This window comes from Panulirus ornatus, chromosome 17, assembly GCF_036320965.1.
Source record: "Panulirus ornatus isolate Po-2019 chromosome 17, ASM3632096v1, whole genome shotgun sequence".
NCBI classification, from domain to species: domain Eukaryota; kingdom Metazoa; phylum Arthropoda; class Malacostraca; order Decapoda; family Palinuridae; genus Panulirus; species Panulirus ornatus.
The window spans coordinates 23149531-23173403 of NC_092240.1; the positions used below are offsets into that span (position 1 = coordinate 23149531).

General features: G+C 39.6%; 1 protein-coding gene across 14 annotated transcripts in view; it reads right to left on the minus strand.

Annotated features, from left to right (window-relative positions):
- LOC139754624 (FGGY carbohydrate kinase domain-containing protein) overlaps positions 1–23873 on the minus strand; it is a 137582-nt gene that overhangs the window by 91949 nt on the left and 21760 nt on the right. For 3 of the 14 annotated variants that reach the window (XM_071672117.1, XM_071672115.1, XM_071672106.1), the window contains exons 1-2: positions 16567–16696; positions 8613–8803 (exon numbers count right to left, since the gene is read on the minus strand). In XM_071672117.1, coding sequence (XP_071528218.1) covers positions 8613–8803; positions 16567–16675 — 300 coding nt within the window. In that variant the 5' untranslated portion in view covers positions 16676–16696. Of the gene's footprint in view, positions 1–8612; positions 8804–10247; positions 10344–12367; positions 12466–16566; positions 16698–16976; positions 17299–23873 lie in introns of those variants that run through there. The other 11 variants (XM_071672120.1, XM_071672118.1, XM_071672114.1 and 8 more) reach the window with 9 other exon arrangements.

Below are 23873 nucleotides of genomic sequence, written 5' to 3' on the forward strand. Positions count from 1 at the left end.
GGTGAGAGAGTATCATTAAATTTTAGGGAGATTAAAAAGATGTTTTGGAAGGAGGTAAATAAAATGCGTAAGACAAGGGAACAAATGGGAACTTCAGTGAAGGGGGCTAATGGGGAAGTGATAACAAGTAGTGGTGATGTGAGAAGGAGATGGAGTAAGTATTTTGAAGGTTTTGAATGTGTTTGATGATAGAGTGGCAGATATAGGGTGTTTTGGTCGAGGTGGTTTGCAAAGTGAGAGGGTTAGGGAAAATGATTTGGTAAACAGAGAAGAGGTAGTAAAAGCTTTGCGGGCAAGGCGGCGGGTTTGGATGGTATTGCAGTGGAATTTATTAAAAAAGGGGGTGACTGTTTGGTAAGGTTATTTAATGTATGTATGACTCAAAGTGAGGTGCCTGAGGATTGGCGGAATGCTTGCATAGTGCCATTGTACAAAGGCACAGGGGATAAAAGTGAGTGTTCAAATTACAGAGGTATAAGTTTGTTGAGTATCCCTGGTAAATCATATGGGAGGGTATTGATTGAGAGGGTGAAGGCATGTACAGAGCATCAGATTAGGGAAGAGCAGTGTGGTTTCAGAAGTGGTAGAGGATGTGTTGATCAGGTGTTTGCTTTGAAGAATGTATGTGAGAAATACATAGAAAAGCAAATGGATTTGTATGTAGCATTTATGGATCTGGAGAAGGCATATGATAGAGTTGATAGAGATGCTCTGTGGAAGGCATTAAGAATACATGGTATGGGAGGCAAGTTGTTAGAAGCAGTGAAAAGTTTTTATCGAGGATGTAAGGCATATGTACGTGTAGCAGAGAGGAAAGTCATTGGTTCTCAGTGAATGTGGGTTTGCGGCAGGGGTGTATGATGTCTTCATGGTTGTTTAATTTGTTTATGGATGGGGTTGTTAGGGAGGTGAATGCAAGAGATTTGGAAAGAGGGGCAAGTATGCAGTCTGTTGTGGATGAGAGAGCTTGGAAGGTGAGTCAGTTGGTGTTTGCTGATGATACAGCGCTGGTGGCTGATTCGTGTGAGAATCTGCAGAAGCTGGTGACTGAGTTTGGTAAAGTGTGTGAAAGAAGAAAGCTGAGAGTAAATGTAAATAAGAGCAAGGTCATTAGGTCCAGTAGGGTTGAGGGACAAGCCAATTGGGAGGTAAGTTTGAATGGAGAAAAACTGGAGGAAGTAAAGTGTTTTAGATATCTGGGAGTGGATTTGGCAGCGGATGGAACCATGGAAGCGGAAGTGAATCGTAGGGTGGGGGTGGGGGCAAAAGTTGTGGGAGCATTGAAGAATGTGTGGAAGTCGAGAACATTATCTTGGAAAGCAAAAATGTGTATTTTTGAAGGAATAGTGGTTCCAACAATGTTATATGATTGCGAGGCGTGGGCTATAGATAGAGTTGTGCAGAGGAGGGTGAATGTGCTGGAAATGAGATGTTTGAGAACAGTATGTGGTTTGAAGCGGTTTGATCAAGTAAGTAATAAAAGGGTAAGAGAGATGTGTGGTAATAAAAAGAGTGTGGTTGAGAGAGCAGAAGAGGGTGCTTTGAAATGGTTTGGTCACATGGAGAGAATGAGTGAGGAAAGATTGACCAAGAGGATATATGTGTCAGAGGTGGAGGGAACGAGGAGAAGTGGGAGACCAAAATGGAGGTGGAAAGATGGAGTGAAAAAGATTTTGAGTGATCGGGGCCTGAACATGCAGGAGAGTGAAAGGCGTGCAAGGAATAGAGTGAATTGAAACGATGTGGTATACCAGGGTCGACGTGCTGTCAATGGATTGAACCAGGGCATGTGAAGCGTCTGGGGTAAACCATGGAAAGTTCTGTGGGGCCTGGATGTGGAAAGGGAGCTGTGGTTTCAGTGCATTATTACATGACAGCTGGAGACTGAGTGTGAACGAATGTGGCCTTTGTTGTCTTTTCCTAGTGCTACCTCGCGCACATGAAGGGGGAGGGGGTTGTTATTTCATGTGTGGCGGGGTGGCGATGGGAATGAATAAAGGCAGACAGTATGAATTATGCACATGTGTATATATGTACATGCCTGTGTGTGTATATATATGTATACATTGAGATGTATAGGTATGTATATGTGCGTGTGTGGATGTGTATGTATATACATGTGTATGTGGGTGGGTTGGGCCATTCTTTTGTCTGTTTCCTTGCGCTACCTCGCTAACACAGGAGACAGCGACAAAGCAAAATAAATAACAAATAAATAAGTATTACAGTATCATTATTATTACTTTTATTATTATATATAATTTATTCTTTATCCTTGATTGCCATTTTCGGCGTCAGCGAGGTAGCGCCAGGAAACAGATGAAAAATGGCCTGTCCACTCATATACAAGAATTTATTTTATTCATTTTCCTTTGTCGCTGTCTCCCGCATTAGCATGGAAGCGCAAGGAAACAGACGAAAGAATGGCCCAACCCACCCACATACACATGTATATACATACACGTCCACACGCAAATATACATACCTATACATCTCAACGTATACATATAAATACACACAGACATATACATATATACACATGTGCATAATTCATACTGTCTACCTTTATTCATTCCCAACGCCACCCCACCACACATGAAATAAAAACCCCCTTCCCCTTATGTGTGCGAGGTAGCACTAGGAAAAGACAACAAAGGCCACATTCGTTCACACTCAGTCTCCAGCTGTCATGTAATAATGCACTGAAAGCACAGCTCCCTTTCCACATCCAGGCCCCACAAAACTTTCCATGGTTTACCCCAGACACTTCACATGCCCTGGTTCAATCCATTGACAGCACGTTGACCCCGGTATACCACATCGTTCAATTCACTCTATTCCTTGCACGCCTTTCACTCTCCTGCATGTTCAGGCACCGATCACTCAAAATCTTTTTCACTCCATCTTTCCACCTCCAATTTGGTCTCCCACTTCTCTCGTTCCCTCCATCTCTGACACATATATCCTCTTGGTCAATCTTTCCTCACTCATTCTCTCCATGTGACCAAACCATTTCGAAAAACACCCTCTTCTGCTCTCTCAACCACATTCTTTTTATTACCACACATCTCTCTTACTCTATTAATACTTACTCGATCAAACCACCTCACACCACACATTGTCCTCAAACATCTCATTTCCAGCACATTCACCCTCCTCTGCACAACTCTATCTATAGCCCACCCCTCGCAATCATATAACATTGTTGGAACCACTATTCCTTCAAACATACACATTTTTGCTTTCTGAGATAATGTTCTCGACTTCCACACATTCTTCAACGCTCCCAGAACTAAAACCCCCTCCCCCACCCTATGATTCACTTCCGCTTCCATGGTTCCATCCGCTGCCAGATCCACCTCTAGATATCTAAACACTTCACTTCCTCCAGTTTTTCTCCATTCAAACTTACCTCCCAATTGACTTGTCCCTCAACCCTACTGTACATAATAATCTTGCTCTTATTCACATTTACTCTCAGCTTTCTTCTTTCACACACTTTACTAAACTCAGTCACCAGCTTCTGCAGTTTCTCACACGAATCAGCCACCAGCGCTGTATCATCAGCGAACAACAACTGACTCACTTCCAGAACAGCTCTCTCATCCAGAACAGACTGCATACTTGCCCCTCTTTCCAAAACTCTTGCACTCACTTCCCTAACAACCCATCCATAAACAAATTAAACAACCATGGAGACATCACACACCCCTGCCGCAAACCTACATTCACTGAGAACCAATCACTTTTCTCTCTTCCTACACGTACACATGCCTTACATCCTTGATAAAACTTTTCACTGCTTCTAACAACTTGCTTCCCACACCATATATTCTTAATACCTTCCACAGAGCATCTCTATCAACTCTATCATATGCCTTCTCCAGATCCATAAATGCTACATACAAATCCTTTTGCTTTTTTAAGTATTTCTCGCATACATTCTTCAAAGCAAACACCTGATCCACACATCCTCTACCACTTCTGAAACCACACTGCTCTTCCCCAATCTGATTCTCTGTACATGCCTTCACCCTCTCAATCAATACCCTCCCATATAATTTCCCAAGAATACTCAACAAACTTATACCTCTGTAATTTGAGCACTCACTTTTATCCCCATTGCCTTTGTACAATGCATTACTATTATCATCATTATTATTATCATTATCATTATTATCATTATTATTATTATTATTATTATCATTATTATTATTATTATTATTATTATTATTATTATCATTATTATTATTATTATTATTATTATCATTATTATTATTATTAACATTAGTAACATGGTTGAAGGGGATGACAGAAATAGAGAAGTCAAATCAAAGCACATGGGAAAAATTTGTCAAATGTGAGATGAAGTTTGGGGTTCAAAATATTGTAGTCAAAGGGCTAAAACACAGAATTAATTCAGTTGAGGGTAATCACCATAAACATTAACAGAGGAAAGAATGGAAGATGACTGAAGAGCAAAACCAGTTAGAAGGGTCTATCTTTTATGTCCTAGAAGCTACTGAACAAGAAAAAATGCTCATTACACATAGTACAAAATCTACTTTACTGAAAATGGAGGGAAGGGAAGGTGAGCAAGAGCAGTTTCTAAGGCTGACAATAGGCTAAGAGCACGGAGAATAATGCAGTGGGACAGAGACCTAGAGACAATGAAACAAAGGTACATAAGAAATTAAGTGCAGTTGTAGAAGAAACAACATGCAATGTAGAGATGGAACGATTAGTGTAAAAGCTGAAAAGTTTGGAAACAGCCACAGCACACAGAATCAATGCTTCTTAGCTAAAAGAGAGATTACAGGGAATGTCAGAGACACAGACATTCGATATTCAACACTTAAGGACTTAGTCATAAATTGAGCGGCACCAAAATTAGAAAAAATTTGTAAATCAGGAGGCCAATAGATGTAAATCACTGCTTACTTTTGGACTGAAAGATCATACACCAGACAGAGAAAGAAGGGGAAAGTGAGAATAAATGTTCATTAAAAGACTACAGGAGGTCATAGAAATGACATGCATTTTCTGTGATAAAAGAAAGGAAAAGAATTGGAGGTATTATCAAGACATGGGGATGATCAGTTACAGTGATATTTGCTTTGGAGTCATCCAGCAAGGAGGAACTTGGGCAAGCTAAAAACTTAATACAGTAACACTGGAAATCCATGAGACACTCATCAAACATGATAGACCAAGGGCGGTACTCAAAATCTGATACCTCTGGAGTTTGAACACTCACCTAGATCCACCTTGCCTTTATAAAATGGCACTATACATGAGTTTCACCAATCTTCAGGCACCTCACCAAGATACATACCTACATGGAAAATCCATATGCAAGGCTTTCACTACTATCTTCACCAAACCACTCTCCATGACTCTCTCACTTCACATACCACCCCTTGTCAAACACACTACATCTGCCACTCTATCATCAAACACATTTAACAGTCCTTCAAAAAGCTTACTCTGTCTCCATATTTCATCAATGCCTGTCATCGCTTACCCTTTTGCCCCCTTCAACCATGTTCCCATTTTTTCCTCTTGTCTTTCTCACATTATTCATCTCTTTCCAGTCATGTAAAATGTCTCTGGTAAACCATGGAAAGGTCTGTGGGGCCTGGATGTGGATAGGGAGCTGTGGTTTCAGTGCATTACACATTACAGCTAGAGACAGTGTGAACGAATATGGCCTTCTTTTGTCTGTTTTCCTGGCACTACCTCCCTGAAGCAAAGGGTAGTGATGCTGTTTCCTGTGGGGCGCCGTAGTGCCAGGAAGGGATGAAGGCAAACAAGTATGAATATGTCTGCATACTTGCCCCCTCTTCAAAACTCTTGTATTTACCTCCCTCACCACCCCATCCATAAACAAATTAAACAACCATGGGGCCATCACACACCCTTGCCACACATTGATCTTTACTATGAACCAATGACTCTTCTCTCTTCCTACTTGTACACATGTCTTACATCCTTGATAAAAACTTCTCACTGCTTCTAATAGCTTACCTCCCACACCAAATATTCTTAAGACCTTCCACAAAGAATCTTTATCAACCCTGTCATATGCCTTCTCTAGATCCATAAATGCCACATGCAAATTCATGGTTTTTCAAAGCAAATGCCTGATGTACACATCCTTTAGCACCTCTGAAACTATATTGCTCCTCCCAAATCTGATGCTCTGTACATGCCTTCACCCTATCAATCAATACCCTCCCATATAATTTTCCAGGTATACTGAACAAACTTATGCCTCTGTAGTTTGAATATTCACCTTTATTACCTTTGCCTTTAGACAATAGCACTATATCTGCAATCCTCTAATCCTTACAGACTTGACCATGGTCCATACATAATTGAATATCCTTACCAACCAATCAATAACACAGTCACCCCTTAATAAATTTAATTGCTGGATTCCATCTTCTGCAAGGCTTTCACTAACTCCTCTTTTCACCAAACCACTCTCCCTAACTCTCTCACTTCACATACCAACCTGACCAAAACTCCCTACATATGCCACTTTCTCATCAAAACATTTAACAATCCTTCAAAATACTCACTCCATCTCCTCTTCACTCCATCACTTCCTGTTATCACTTCACCATTGTCCCCATTTGTTCTCTTGTCTTTCACACATTATCTACCTCCTTCCAAAACATCTTTTTATTCTCCCTAAAGTTTAATGATACTCTCTCACCCCAACTCTCGTTTGCCCTCTTTTTCAACCTCTGCATATTCCTCTTGACCTCCTGCCGCTTTCCCTTATACATCTCCCAATCATTTGCACTCCTTTGTTGTGTGTACTGAATCCCAACATTCACATACTTCAAGCATCTCTTGTACATGCCATCACTGCTTCCCTAAATACCTCCTATTTCTCACCTACCCCCCTCACTTCATTTGCTCTCACCTTTTGCCATTCTACACTCAATCTTTCCTAGTATTTCTCCACATAAGTCTCCTTTCCAAGCTCACTTACTCTCACCACTCTCTTCTCCCCAACACTGTCTCATCTTTTTTGAAAACCTCTACAAAACTTCACCCTAGCCTCCACAAGGTAGTGATCAGACATCTCACCAGCTGCCCTTATCACATTTACATCCAAAAGTCTCTCTTTTACATGCCTATCAACTAATACATAATCTAGTAATGCCCACTGACCATCTCTCCTACTTACTTACATATACTTGAGTGCATCTCTCTTTTAAAACCAGGTATTCCCAATCACCAGTCTTTTTTCAGCACACAGCACCACAAGCTCTTCACTATTTCCACTCATAACACTGAATACCCCATATGCACCAATTATACCCTAAACCGCCATATCATTTACCTTCACATTTATATCAATCATCAGTAATACCCAGTCTCATGCACCAAAACTGCTGATGCACTCACTCAACTGCTTGCAAAACACTTGCCTCTTGTGATCTTTATTCTCATAACCAGGTGCATAAGCACCAATTATCACCCATCGTGAGTCTCACTATCCACTTTCAGTTTTACCTACGTCAATCTAGAATCTATTTTCTTACACTCTATCACACACTCCCACAACTCATATAACAAACCAAAATCTATGAATACAAGCCTAGAACTAATAATTAACCCAACCAAAAAGCTAGGGTTTTGATGGGATAGCTTGTCTTCATTAGACCTCAAGCGTTCTTGATTACTTGCAGATAGTTTAGCTACTACTAAGTACTGCTAAGTGCAATGGTTCCACAGATATGTATTTCCTCTGAAGGCTTAATTTATTTTTGGACCACCCTTAAACTACACATTTTCTCTTTTAGGCCTGATGCACACTATATCTCCGCTCACGGGACGTTCTAGCTTTGCTCACGGTCATGGGTAATGCACACTTACCACTCTGCTCATGGTGTGCTCATACTCAAGCAACGGTTATCCCAGTCCACTCGTCACAGGCTGTCTAGTGTCAGTGCATCTGGCAGTGGGAGAAGATGGATTTTTCTTCATCTGAGTTGGCTATGATCGCCATAGCCCTGGACTAATAGGAAGAAGAAACAAACAAAATGGGAAAGGGAGAACTTGGCTGCCTCCATCCAATGTTATACAAGAGGAAAATTTAGGGGAATTTCACGCCCTCTATCTTCATCTGATTGATGACGATAGCAAATTCTTTCATAATCCCACATGGTTGGTTTCTTGGGGCTCATAGGGAAGGATGGAGAGACAGCCTACCACCTCACTGATGACTGGGCCAAGACTGGAGTGAGACCACTGCGTAATGCACACTGTCGCTCTCGCTCCAGTCACGGTCTGCTCCCATTCCGCTCAAAATATCTTCTGGATGACCACTGCCTGCACGTGATCAGAGCGAGAGCGAACTGTGAGCAATAATGTGCATACCCCCACTGAAATACATGTGATGATATCTAACTAGAGTAGAAGCGAACAGTAAGCAGAGCTATGGTGTGCATCAGGGCTTATTCTTTACTAACTCCTCCTCTTGCTCCTAAATATAGTCTTAGGTGATAAATTGAATACCATGCATATATCAAGCAATGCACAATAGATGATAATGAGAAAAAGAATACACACACACAAAAAAGAGAAATGCATACCTTGACAGACTCACAAACAGCCTGCCATATTTCTTCAGAGTCTTGTTCATAGAAATCAGGTTTAGGATTGCTGACAGTGATGGGCACACTATGGATCCTGAGAATATCACCAGACTGCAGGACTAGAGCAGCACGTACACTACTTGTTCCAACATCCACACCAACATAATATGTGTTAGTCATGATTGCTGCTGCAATACAGAAAGAAATGAAGTTTACAAATCAATTTTCACATGCTATAAGAATACTTATAGTGCACAAATTATCAAGAGTGACTAACAATACTATGAAAATTGACTTTCAGTTCATTACACTATATAATTATTTTTTTTTTCACTTTTAGTCATAACTTCTCCCTGTATTATCAACAAAGTCAATGAAAAACCTCAATGACAGAAGAGAGCCTGCATACTCAAAGTTTAAACTTAATCATTGAATTTTCTGTCACTTTTTACACAAAGCTTGCTCTTTTCATGTTTGTACAGTTACACTTAAAAAATTTGAAATTTTCAATAAAAATTCTCACAATGATATATTTCATGCTAAAATATAATGATTTGATAATGACAGAAGTCTTTTAATCATAATTAGTCTTTATGCCTACTAAATTTCAATTTTGCACGCTACAGATTTTCATATGCTGAATTACATTTGGGCTCTATATAACATCATCCAGAATAATGATGTCATGTCCTTTATCAAAGAGGGAACAGATTCATTCCAAGTCATGAAGTTCTGCTTTTCAGTTGCTTAAGTAATAAAGTTCTAATGTCAAAAGGTGTGATTTACAGCTGTAATCCTCCAGTAATAAAAAGAAAATGCCTGTGACAAGCATGAGCCATTTATTAGTAGGAAATAAAAATAAAGCACTAAGGTACTCCCAAAGTGAAATTATTTTAGACTATTTAGGTGCTGGTGAATGAGCACAAGCCATTTGAAGTGCACTTAGCTTACAACCATCACATCAATACACACACATGGTATGTTCAAATGGATTTCATAAGCTTTCTAGCTTCCAAACAGGCTGATGGCCACTAACATCTCAAACCTAACCCACTTCTATGAGCAAGATTCAACACCATATGTGGTAAGTGTTCATGTTATCTACTCTATACTTTGTATTCAAATGACATTCTTATGTAAACATTATCATACTGTACCGATTCAACTCATTTTGTGTCATTATACAAAATATTCCCAATTTACTGGGCTAAACCAGGGCTTAAGAAGCAGTCAAGATAAACAGTGAAATAATATATGGGGCTTGGTTGTGGACAAGTATGCCCTGATTTCAGGGCATTATACATGACAACTAGAGTGTGGACGTATGCAAATGAAGCCACTGTTCATCAATTCCTTAGGTTATCTTCCTAAGGACAAAGAATCATTTGTGTATAAAGAATTCCAAAGTTAGGCCCCAGGAAATGTTGCTACTCCTTCATACATAGGTTCCTATGAGAAAAACTGATTCACTGAAAGCAGTTTCATTTAGTCATACTTTCCAGAAATGTATCTCTTATATTGGTCATGTTCAGAGTTAAATATGTGTGGTACCTGGGAGTCTAAGATGTTAAGCAGTTCGTACTGAAGTTCAGCTAAAATATTACAAGAACAGCACACCATATGCAACCTTACATGAAAAGTTGATGGTCCTTCATATGCAAAGCTAATAGTGCTTCATGTGCAACTATGAGATATTCTCTAAATGAATGTTTGAGTGTCACCACATATTCCAATACAAATCAACATAATCTTTAAAAATCTACAGATTCTGTAACAATATAGTCACAGTTACAAAAGCATCCAGTGTCCATACCATGTAAAATATTAAAATTGACAACCTGAAATAGAGAAAAACTGTACAAAACACATATATTAAATGCCTGTTTAAAATCTACTCATAAGGTATGCTTATCAGACAAAGAAGATAAGAAATGCCCCTTAGATTATGAGGCAGATAAGATGAGACCGAAACTCTGTGAGGATGATACTATATAAATCTACAAAATTGTAGTTATCAGTACCTGGACACCATATGGTTTTTACTAACAACTAATAATACATCATGAATAAATTCTATCCTTGATTTCTCTAAAATATCAAACTGTTCTACTGAGAGTTCATCTACAGTTATATATATTCTTTAGTAAGCATAGCAATTATCATCGTCATGAAAGCATATGAGAAGGTTTTTGAACCACTAAATAATGCAAGTGAGGTTTTTGAACCGCTATGTAATATTTCAAAAACAAAAATAAAATGCAAAGACAAAACTAACAGTAATGCATTGTGGCTGTACCAAGAGTCGTGCACTGTGGCTGTGGCAAGTCATGCACAGCAGCTGTGCTAACAGTAATTGCAATGTGGCTGTGCTAACAGTAAATGCATTGTAGCTGTGCTAACAGTAATTGTAATGTGGCTGTGCTAACAGTAAATGCATTGTAGCTGTGCTAATAGAATATGTACTATTGCTATGCTAATAGTAAATCCACTGTGACTGTGATAACAGTAAATGCAGTCACTATGCTAACAGTAAATGCACTGAGACTGTCCTAACAGTAAATGCATTGTGGCTGTGCTGACAGTTATCAATTGTGGCTGTGGTGACAGTAATGCACTCTCGCTGTACTAAAAGTAATACATAGTGGCTGTGCTATCAGTAAATGCACTGTGGCCGTGCTAACAGGATATGCACTGAAGCTGTGCTAACAGTAAATGCATTGTTGTCATGCTAACAGTAAATGTACTATGACTGCACTACCAGTAAATGCACTGTGGCTGTGCTAATGGTAAATGCACTCTGGCTATGCTAACAGTAATGAACTATGGTTGGGCAAACAGTAATAAACTGTGACTTTACTTACAGTTATGCATTGTGGCTGTGCTGACAGGAAATGCCCTGTGGCTGCGATAACTGTAGACTTATTACATCACCAAAGCTAAACTGATTCTCTATGTGACAAAAGGCCCTGATAACTAAACTTTCTCCTTTTATAAAAAAAAAACATAACTTTTGGCTGACTTTTGAATCTAAAGGAAATTAAAGAGGAAGTATTTTCAGGACATTTGGTTAGAATAGATAGGGCATGTTTTATCTACACATTTCCCCTATGCATCAAAGGCCTACTCATTTTTAGAAAAAAGCATCTCATCTATCAGTGTATATTACCAACTACTAAGTAGTACTTCAAAACACTAACAGAAAATAAACCCCTTTTTCATTATTTGTTCCTTGGTATTCAATTTTCTACTTTCCTTGAAACATTTCATTTGTGGTTTTGTTGACATCCTACAAAAAAAAAAATTCCAGTCTTTGAAATTCCTACAGATTTTTGGTTCAAGTTCAGCTAATGGAATTTAAATTTTCTGTTCAAAATAAAAACTTTAGGTTTTTTATTCTTTTGGGCAAAAATTTGCCAACCTCACCTAAATTACCTTAACCTAACCCAACCCAATGTAACCTTCCTGCTCAACTATATAATGAAAGTATCACCCCAGCAGCTAACAATTTCTGTCCTGCCAATGAAAAGAATGAATTATTCGCAGTGTGTATGGGGGGTGGTATATGTACACCTGGCAACTTCCTCACTACATCTACAGACTGGGGATGGACAGACAAACTAAGCACCTTTTTATGGTACTGATTACACCTTTCACTCTAGTACCTAGCACACATGGGGAAACATATTAGAGGCATTCTTTGTTTGGAAATACTTTAGCATTTTATCCAACATATTATGTAAGTCCATCAGTACCTCATGATTATTTAAAAAGGAAATGAGATGCACCTATCGCTTCCTTCTTTTTATCCTAGTCACATCAATGCCCAGTCAGATGACACCCTAGTCCGAGCCTCTTTCTTCTATTCCTGTTTTTGGAAATTAGAGGGGTGGGTTATTTAACAACAGAATAAAAACATCACTCCAAATTATGCTCTCCATGCTTATTTCCTTTGCTACACACAACATAACCACGGCAAAAGAAAATCATTCAATATACAAAGATAGAAGTGTCACAAAGACAAGCTGGAATTTTCCCAAGTAAGGAGTCCACTGAAGTGCATCTTATAAATTCATATTTCTATGGTGCCCCTACAATTTAAATATACAGATATATCGATACTATGCCCCTCATTTTTATTGCCCTGCTTGTTTCTAAGTTATTCATTCACTGAATATGTACATGGTAAAAGTCTGGTTTAGTCCTGCATCACTAAAATCTTTGGGTATTGAGTACTTTTGTCATGCGATGATAATACAAACTTTAAGTATACATACAATAACCCCTGCTGACCATAATTTGGAGCATTAAATCTTGAACTATATCAAATACAGTAATAATATAGAGGGTTAAGTATATCCAAAAAATTACAGGGTAATTATATAACGATATTCCCTTGGTATCCATGGGGTGTTCAGTGTTGTAAATGGAAATGGTGAAGAGCTTGTAGATTTATGTGCTGAAAAAAGGACTGGTGATTGGGAATACCTGGTTTAAAAAGTGAGATATACATAAGTATACGTATGTAAGTAGGAGAGATGGCCAGAGAGCGTTATTGGATTATGTGTTAATTGACAGGTGCGCGAGAGACTTTTGGATGTTAATGTACTGAGAGGTGCAACTGCAGGGATGTCTGATCATTATCTTGTGGAAGCTAAGGTGAAGATTTGTATGGGTTTTCAGAAAAGAAGAGTGAATGTTGGGGTGAAGAGGGTGGTGAGAGAAAGTGAGCTTGGGAAGGAGACTTGTGTGAGGAAGTACCAGGAGAGACTGAGTACAGAATGGAAAAAGGTGAGAACAATGGAAGTAAGGGGAGTAGGGGAGGAATGGGATGTATTTAGGGAATCAGTGATGGAGTGTGCAAAAGATGCTTGTGGCATGAGAAGCATGGGAGGTGGGTAGATTAAAATGGGTAGTGAGTGGTGGGATGAAGAAGTAAGATTATTAGTGAAAGTGAAGAGAGAGGCATTTGGACGATCTTTGCAGGGAAAAAATGCAATTGAGTGGGAGACGTATAAAAGAAAGAGACAGGAGGTCAAGAGAAAGGTGCAAGAGGTGAAAAAGAGGGCAAATGAGAGTTGGGGTGAGAGAGTATCATTAGATTTTAGGGAGAATAAAAAGATGTTCTGGAAGGAGGTAAATAAAGTGCGTAAGACAAGGGAGCAAATGGGAACTTCAGTGAAGGGCGCTAATGGGGAGGTGATAACAAGTAGTGGTGATGTGAGAAGGAGATGGAGTGAGTATTTTGAAGGTTTGTTGAATGTGTTTGATGATAAGAGTGGCAGATATAGGGTGTTTTGGTCGAGGTGGTGTGCAAAGTGAGAGGGTTAGGGAAAATGATTTGGTAAACAGAGAAGAGGTAGTAAAAGCTTTGCAGAAGATGAAAGCCGGCAAGGCAGCAGGTTTGGATGGTATTGCAGTGGAATTTATTAAAAAAGAGTGTGACTGTATTGTTGACTGGTTGGTGAGGTTATTCAATGTATGTATGACTCATGGTGAGGTGCCTGAGGATTGGCGGAATGCATGCATAGTGCCATTGTACAAAGGCAAAGGGGATAAGAGTGAGTGCTCAAATTTCAGAGGTATAAGTTTGTTGAGTATTCCTGGTAAATTATATGGGAGGGTATTGATTGAGAGGGTGAAGGCATGTACAGAGCATCAGATTGTGTAAGAGCAGTGTGGTTTCAGAAGTGGTAGAGGATGTGTGGATCAGGTGTTTGCTTTGAAGAATGTATGTGAGAAATACTTAGAAAAGCAAATGGATTTGTATGTAGCATTTACGGATCTGGAGAAGGCATATGATAGATAGAGTTGATAGAGATGCTCTGTGGAAGGTATTAAGAATATATGGTGTGGGAGGCAAGTTGTTAGAAGCAGTGAAAAGTTTCTATCGAGGATGTAAGGCATGTGTACGTGTAGGAAGAGAGGAAAGTGATTGGTTCTCAGTGAATGTAGGTTTGCGGCAGGGGTGTGTGGTCTCCATGGTTGTTTAATTTGTTTATGGATGGGGTTGTTAGGGAGGCGAATGCAAGAGTTTTGGTAAGAGGGGCAAGTATGAAGTCTGTTGTGGATGAGAGAGCTTGGGAAGTGAGTCAGTTGTTGTTTGCTGATGATACAGCGCTGGTGGCTGATTCATGTGAGAAACTGCAGAAGCTGGTGACTGAGTTTGGTAAAGTGTGTAAAAGAAGAAAGTTAAGAGTAAATGTGAATAAGAGCAAGGTTATTAGGTACAGTAGGGTTGAGGGTCAAGTCAATTGAGAGGTAAGTTTGAATGGAGAAAAACTGGAGGAAGTAAAGTGTTTTAGATATCTGGGAGTGGACCTGGCAGCGGATGGAACCATGGAAGCGGAAGTGGATCATAGGGTGGGGGAGGGGGCGAAAATTCTGGGAGCCTTGAAGAATGTGTAGAAGTCGAGAACATTATCTCGGAAAGCAAAAATGTGTATGTTTGAGGGAATAGTGCTTCCAACAATGTTGTATGGTTGCGAGGCGTGGGCTATGGATAGAGTTGTGCGCAGGAGGGTGGATGTGCTGGAAATGAGATGTCTGAGGACAATGTGTGGTGTGAGGTGGTTTGATCGAGTAAGTAACGTAAGGGTAGGAGAGATGTGTGGAAATAAAAAGAGCATGGTTGAGAGAGCAGAAGAGGGTGTTTTGAAATGGTTTGGGCACATGGAGAGAATGAGTGAGGAAAGATTGACCAAGAGGATATATGTGTCGGAGGTGGAGGGAACGAGGAGAAGTGGGAGACCAAATTGGAGGTGGAAAGATGGAGTGAAAAAGATTTTGTGTGATCGAGGCCTGAACATGCAAAAGGGTGAAAGGAGGGCAAGGAATAGAGTGAATTGGATCGATGTGGTATACTGGGGTTGACGTGCTCTCAGTGGATTGAATCAGGGCATGTGAAGCGTCTAGGGTAAACCATGGAAAGCTGTGTAGGTATGTATATTTGCGTGTGTGGACGTGTATGTATATACATGTGTATGGGGGTGGGTTGGGCCATTTCTTTCGTCTGTTTCCTTGCGCTACCTCGCAAACGCGGGAGACCGACAAAAAAAAAAAAAATAATATATATATATATATATATATATATATATATATATATATATATATTTTTTTTGTGTGGCGAGGTGGCGATGGGAATGAATAAAGACAGACAGTGTGAATTGTGTGCATGGGCATATATGTATGCGTCTGTGTGTGTATATATATGTGTACATTGAGAGGTATAGGTATGTATATTTGCCTGTGTGGACGTGTACGTATATACATGTGTATGGGGGTGGGTTGGACCATTTCTTTCGTCTGTTTCCTTGCGCTACTTCGCAAACGCGGGAGACAGCGACAAAGCAAAATAAATATAAATAAATAAATATATTCCCTTTATAATAAATAAATACAATTAATGTAAGATATTTCAGAGTTAAGGCTCAAGATGCAGGAACTCTATTTCATAGATATTTCTCAAGATCTAGGCACTCTAAGTTCAGCAAATCAACTAAAGTTTTTGTTGAAATTCACATCACTCTTGCTGAGGCCTTTATCTGAACAATTAGTCTCCCTGAACAATACATTTTCCAGAGAGGGAAGTAGGGCACACACCATCATATGTCTACAGAAAAGTAAAAACAGATGTCAACAATCGACTGGGTCCATACACAATTACATATATATTTCACAGACACTGCTAAATATTCTTGAATTTCAGAGGAATAAGTTTACAGACATCGAACAATTGTTAGATTCAAGATGAAAGTCCTTTATCTAACGCAAGCATCCTTAACAATCACCGAACTCTCTATCAGTGAAATGGCCTCGACACTTTATATATATATATATATATATAAATACCATTCAAGGCAGTATGCCATGCTCGCCACCTTTAATTAAATCAATCTTCACATTCACATTAAGATTCATGTTTATAATAATTTCCACAGCCTGCATGTCTTACGTGGATGACTGAACACGGGAGAGCCTTTTACTGTGTCAATTATCAGGAGACAAGTATCAAGACTCAGATGATGGGAGGCTTTGAATTCAGGTGGAATATTTGTAAACATTAACACAGGGGATACGAGTGGTAAATTACTTGACAATATAATGAACTATTTTCTAACCTGAAAATCTACTGTATGATACAATTCACTTAACTTTGTCAGTTATATAATTTGTGAGCAATCTTCTTTTTCAAAGTCTGTAATCTTTTACTTGGATATGTCTTAGGTGTATTATAGAATGGTTTTGTTTTTAGCATCAGTTTAAAACCTTGGTATTACTACGTTCTATATAAGCACTGTCATCTCATATTGGTAAAACTACAGATCTAAGTTGAAAAAAAAAAATCATACTGTACACACATACTGGTTAGCGAAGAGATGATACTTCAGGGAAGAACACTGGAGGTTCATGGAGCTTACCTACACAGAGCTGTTATGTTATCTTTGTGCTCAAGGAACACATAAAGAATCTTGACGAGACCACAATTGGTAATGGTTATGGTCACGTTAATGACGGTAGTACTCCAATGAAATGTAATACAACTGATGTGGCGTGAGAGATAAAAATGAGATATGAAAGTGGCCTTGAACAGCTAATGAACATTGCCTGCAAGATACGTGAGAACTTGAGTAGTGTTGTTAGTCTTTTCTTTTACCCTTAAATGACACGGAAATGATAGACTGCTTCTTTACTGGTATAAACCACCTGAGTGATAACAGGGTCTGGAAAGATCCACGAAGAATCTGTTCAATTTTGGGAGAATAAACAAAATCTTGTAGAACAAATGATAAGTGAATGAAATGTAATCTTGAAGTTATCATAAAGTTTTCATTACCCTAACCCCACAGAAAATCGATGAAACTAGATTTTCAATCTTGTGAGAGGAGGGCTATATAATGGCTTTATAACTAACTGGGAGAAAGCAGACAACTGGCCATAGGTAAAAGTTAGGTTTCTTTAGGTCTCACTGCTGGGTTAAGAATATTTCTGACAGTAAATGATTTGCTAAACGAGGCACAATCATTAATGAATATGTTTGGGTTTGATGCCTTAATTATGAATGTGAAAATTAAGATACTGCGAAATACTGCAAAGACAAAGAAACAGTAGGACATAAAGCACAACGACCTATAGAATCCTGGTTCTAACTTGTAACTTCTATTCCCAATTAGTATCTATGACTTGCTCCCCACGTCTGTCCCTATCATTCACATCCATTATCACAATCATTTTCAAAACTCACAACAGGCACGTATCTAGGATCTGAAGACGGGCGAAATATGGATTCGCCACAAGTGGTAAGAATACAGCATACCTTATAAAACAACACTTTATGTTATTTGGATGTTAGATCTAATCACTTATTCAGTGAAATTATTATAAATCTGAATACCCCTGTTGTATAAAAGTAAATGTATCATGGGTATGACAGAGTAAACGTAAACTTGCATTTGATGAAATAAAATAGCCGACACAATGATCATGGGAATTTGTTCATTGAAACAAATTTCGTGATGAAATATCGGTGTTTTGCGAAGGTTGTGAAATGAATCATTTATTTTATTTGTTATTTGGGAATTATTGAATTAGTTGATATACGAATATATTAACAATTATATTCGTGGAACTAAAAGGGTTAGTGATTGTAAAGATATAATCAATCATCATCATTAACAAGTTTACTACACCCTTTTTATGTCAATTGGGTGGGGGAGGGGAATTACACTACCCCCTATGGATACGCCTACGTAGGGGCGAATTAACACACATCAATTTCGTCAGGTAACTAAATAGTCTAGTCAAAGAACTTTTCACATTAAGGAAGTACATCCTGTCCCTGTTCCCTCAGCCTTAGAATGGTATAGAAGTTGGGTGGTATAGGGAGAGGTTGGTATATTGGGGAGGTGGTGCAAGGGTAGGGTGAAACTGGAGTAAAATGTTTGACAGTGTGTGAGGGTGATAATCTTGTGGGTCCTGAATGCATAAGAACGGGAGAGTGGATGTGTTGGAAATGAAATGCCTGAGGACAATATGTAGCGTGTGGAAGTTTCATCGTGTATAGCAGTGGTCCCCATCATGGGATCCACTGACTCCTAGTGGTTATATGGTCTCATAAAGAGGGTGCTTGAGATACATTTCGAGTAGGAAGACAAATTCTGACTAGGCCTTATTGTTTAAGCTGAACACTGCTTTGTCCCCTACATTTTATTCTAACCTGAATTATTTAGGGAAGATTTATTAATAGAGATTATGAACAAAGATATCCTGATAAACAAAAAAGTCACCATTAAGAGGAGGTACGTAGTGGCTTATGTAAGGAATGTCAGTGTTAGAGAGACAAGCGACTGTTAGTAAGCGGAGTGTGAGGGAAAGAATTGACCAGTGTGTACTGAAATGGTTAGTTCACATGGAGCGGATGAAACAACTAAGAGGTTATATGTGCCAGAAATGGAGGGAGCAAAAAAGGGGAAAGCGGGAAGGAGATAGAGGGATGAAGTGAAAATGGCCTTCAGTTATCAGGTCCTGAACATTCAGTGGGGTATAAGACGAGAGCATGGGATACAACGAACTGGAGCGATGTGGCCAAGAGGGAGTGAGATGCTGTCAATCGACTGAAGCAAATCATACGAACTGGTCAAGAGCGAAACCACGAAAAAAAAAAAAAAATTGTGAGGCTTGTCTGAGTAAATGATTTTTTTTTTTTTTTTGTATGTTAGCTGAGACGGTACGGGCAACAGAATGCCCCAATCAGAGCCATCTCATTAATGCAATATTATTTTATAAATACCCCAAGACCTCTTTCTACAGTCATCTACAACCCAAGGTTGCACTGCTTTCAGTAGCAGGAAACGTGGAATCCGTTGGAGAGAGTAGTCTCATCCTCGCTAAACGTGTCATTTGATTCACAAATAGGAGTCAGACCTATACATTCGATCCTGGGCGGCCAGTGAATGCACCACGGTCAGGACCGCTAACCACTACACCAGGGGGGTTATTCTTCGCTTATTCCTAATTTCGGTGGGAAGCAGCGAACAAGAATGAAAAAAAAGTAAGTTACCTTTCATTCATTACCCAATAAAGCTCATTCAGTCTTATAGCCTTCCTCTTCATACGATATTTGTTTTCAGATCGTGAGATGAAATTCTTAAATTCTTGAAAGTCTGTATCACTCAGGGAAGCTGTACCTACACCTGCCACTGTCAGTGGGTAATCAAGCCTCGAAATGACATATGAAAAATGTGAATAAAAAAAAGTAAGTTGTAATTATGTATTGCCATAAGGATCATTGTTGCCAGCCAGCAGCGTCGTCTTTATATCCATAAAGATTTTTGAACAAAGACTTATTGAAAAACTCACCATCACAATAAATATAATATGTTTGTCTTCTTAGACTTTCGAAACTTACATTTCTCACGTAGTGAAAAAGTGCGTATCGAGCACATCAATAAAATGTAAACAAATCATCGTTGTATATAGACACGTTTAAATAATACTTCGCAACATCCAGGCAGATGGCAATATACATAACAAAAGTGATATAACAACAGAACATATCGGTTAACAATCGTTCAAAGACCACTGGATGGGAATATAACATCATAATCAGCTTCATATAAATCTTGCGCAGTATCTCTGAGGATCTTCATGCAGTGTATGCGCACTATTAGTTCACAATGTGTCCCACACGGACCGTATACGGTGCAATATCATACAGATGGCACTCTAGAGAAACAAAACGAAACTATTGAAAGATCTCTGAGAAGAGCCTTCGTCTGAGTCAGTTCATGAAAGAAAACTCCACCCAGCCAACTAGTCCATAACCTAATCTTCAAGTCGATGTCAGATCTCTGGCAGAGTAACGCGACCATGCTTAGGAATCGCTCAAGAGAGTCAGTCTTGTCTCCAAATCAACATTGGTTGCGTCAAGGAACGTACAAACGTCGTTGCAATAAAATTGGTTTATCCTTTGCAATATGATAAGGTTTGTAGAATTTGGTTAACCCATCGACTGCTATTTTCTTTAAGGTGTGAAAATAATCTATTGAAGAAACTGGCTCGAGAGTAGAGAACCACTATAACGGGGTCGGGACCCAGAGCCTGTCTTGTGTTATTGTCAATGGACGAATTCAGATTCAAAGCAGTTAATACATTAGAGTACAGACATGCAAGCACGCTTGCTTATCCACCTAGCATTGCCCCATACATAGAAACTTTCAAATACACTTACAAACCCTTTACTTACATTCAAATAGTAAGACGGTTCATTGTTTTCATATTGAAGGCTTCAGTCACGGACAAAAGTCCACATCAAGGCCGGGCCTTAATGAAATACAGAGAGGATTATGAGACGGAAAAAGAAAAGACAAACGAAAGTTTTACGAATTTTGGAGGAAGTGAAAAACCTGTCCTTTGAAATGTGTCAGGTCATAGTTACTGGGAAAGACATGAGAAGGTAGAGAGTTCTAAAGCTTTGACATATAAGGAAATAGGTATGAAAACGGCCCCTCTTAAGTTGCTGATGGCCACACAGTAATCATGTGACGCAGCAGCTTGCCCAGTATTGCGTGGTCTAGCTCGTGGTGGGGGTACACAAGCAGCCAACTCTTGGGAGCAAAAACCAAAGTAATACCTACAGAAAGTTAACGAACATTGCGGCGAAGAGCAAGAGGGACAAATTTGAAAGTTAGCGTGAGACAGATTATAAGTCCCACTGCTTTCGACTCAACTCTGTCAAGTAAGGCTGCAGAGCCAGAACCACCCCAGGTGTGAGACCAGAACTCCATACAAGGACGAATCAATCCCTTGTATAAACGGAGCAATTGTTCAGAAGTGAAGTGGTTTCGACATCTAAAGAGGATACCCAGTTTCTTAGAGGCAGACTTCGCTATTCCCATAATGTGGGCTGTCCAAGAAAGAATGGATGTTACAGTAATAGCAAGTATGTTCATTGAGTCAAGATGTGGAATCACAGAACGGTCGAAGTAGAGACGAGGGTTTTGAGGAGTTTGCGATAGAGATGGGTAAAAACTGGGTCTTGGAGGCATCAAACTTAACGAGGTTTTGTGTACCCCACTGAGATATTCTGTCCAAGTCTGAGTTTATTGAGGAAGCTGTGTCAACACAAGATACAAATCGAGTGAGAGAAGAGGTAGTAGAATTGAAGTATGTGGATGAATGCAGTGTTCAGTCGTCAGCGTATGAGTGCATTGGAGTATTTGTGGAGGACAGGAAATCGTTGATAAAAAGGAGAAAGTGTAGGTGACAGGACAGAAACTTGAGGGACGCCGCTGTTGATGGAGGAAAGGAGGGGAGGCTGATCCATCAACAACCACAAAGACAGATCGGCCGGGGGGGGGGGGGGGGGGGGGGAGAGCTAGATATGAAAGAGCAAAGTGAGGGAGGGAAGCTAAAAGCGGGGAGCTTAGAGGTGAGACCCCGATACCACACCCTGTCAAAAACCTTAGATATGTCAAGGGCAACTACACAAGGCTCCTCCAGATCTTTCGGAGATGATGACCAGACATTAGTAAGATAGGAAAGAATATCACCAGTGGATCTCGCCTTACGGGAGCCGTATTGGTGATCAAAGAGAAGACTGTGATTTTCAAGGTGATTAAGGATATGGGAGTTGAGGAGGGATTCAAAGACTTTGGAGACAGAAGATGTCAAAGCAATAGTACGTAATAATAATAATAATAATAATAATAATAATAATAATAATAATAATAATGATAATAACAATAATAATAATAATGATAATAATGATAATGATAATAATAATAATAATATAATAATAATAATAATACTAATAATAATAATAATAATAATAATAATAATAATAATATATGGTGTGGGAGGCAAGTTGTTAGAAGCAGTGAAAAGTTTTTATCGAGGATGTACGGCATGTGTACGTGTAGGAAGAGAGGAAAGTGATTGGTTCTCAGTGAATGTAGGTTTGCGGCAGGGGTGTGTGATGTCTCCATGGTTGTTTAATTTGTTTATGGATGGGGTTGTTAGGGAGGTGAATGCAAGAGTTTTGGAAAGAGGGGCAAGTATGAAGTCTGTTGGGGATGAGAGAGCTTGGGAAGTGAGTCAGTTGTTGTTCGCTGATGATACAGCGCTGGTGGCTGATTCATGTGAGAAACTGCAGAAGCTGGTGACCGAGTTTGGTAGTGTGTGAAAGAAGAAAGTTAAGAGTAAATGTGAATAAGAGCAAGGTTATTAGGTACAGTAGGGTTGAGGGTCAAGTCAACTGGGAGGTGAGTTTGAATGGAGAAAAACTGGAGGAAGTGAAGTGTTTTAGATATCTGGGAGTGGATCTGGCAGCGGATGGAACCATGGAAGCGGAAGTGGATCATAGGGTGGGGGAGGGGGCGAAAATTCTGGGAGCCTTGAAGAATGTGTGGAAGTCGAGAACATTATCTCGGAAAGCAAAAATGGGTATGCTTGAAGGAATAGTGGTTCCAACAATGTTGTATGGTTGCGAGGCGTGGGCTATGGATAGAGTTGTGCGCAGGAGGATGGATGTGCTGGAAATGAGATGTCTGAGGACAATGTGTGGAGTGAGGTGGTTTGATCGAGTAAGTAACGTAAGGGTAAGAGAGATGTGTGGAAATAAAAAGAGCGTGGTTGAGAGAGCAGAAGAGGGTGTTTTGAAATGGTTTGGAAACATGGAGAGAATGAGTGAGGAAAGATTGACCAAGAGGATATATGTGTCGTAGGTGGAGGGAACGAGGAGAAGAGGGAAACCAAATTGGAGGTGGAAAGATGGAGTGAAAAAGATTTTGTGTGATCGGGGCCTGAACATGCAGGAGGGTGAAAGGAGGGCAAGGAATAGAGTGAATTGGAGCGATGTGGTATACCGGGGTTGACGTGCTGTCAGTGGATTGAATCAAGGCATGAGAAGCGTCTGGGGTAAATCATGGAAAGCTGTGTAGGTATGTATATTTGCGTGTGTGGACGTATGTATATACATGTGTATGGGGGTGGGTTGGGCCATTTCTTTCGTCTGTTTCCTTGCGCTACCTCGCAAACGCGGGAGACAGCGACAAAGCAAAAAAAAAAAAAAATAATAATAATAATGATATCATTATTATCATTATTATTATCATTATTATTATCATTACACATTTCTGATTATTTGTAACAACATTCGAGCTAACCTCATATTGCTTGTCACAGAGCAAGGGGTTTGGTACACACACACAATGATTGATTTTTGTTGCTAAGCGGAAAAGAGCATGACAACCCTCCCGGATG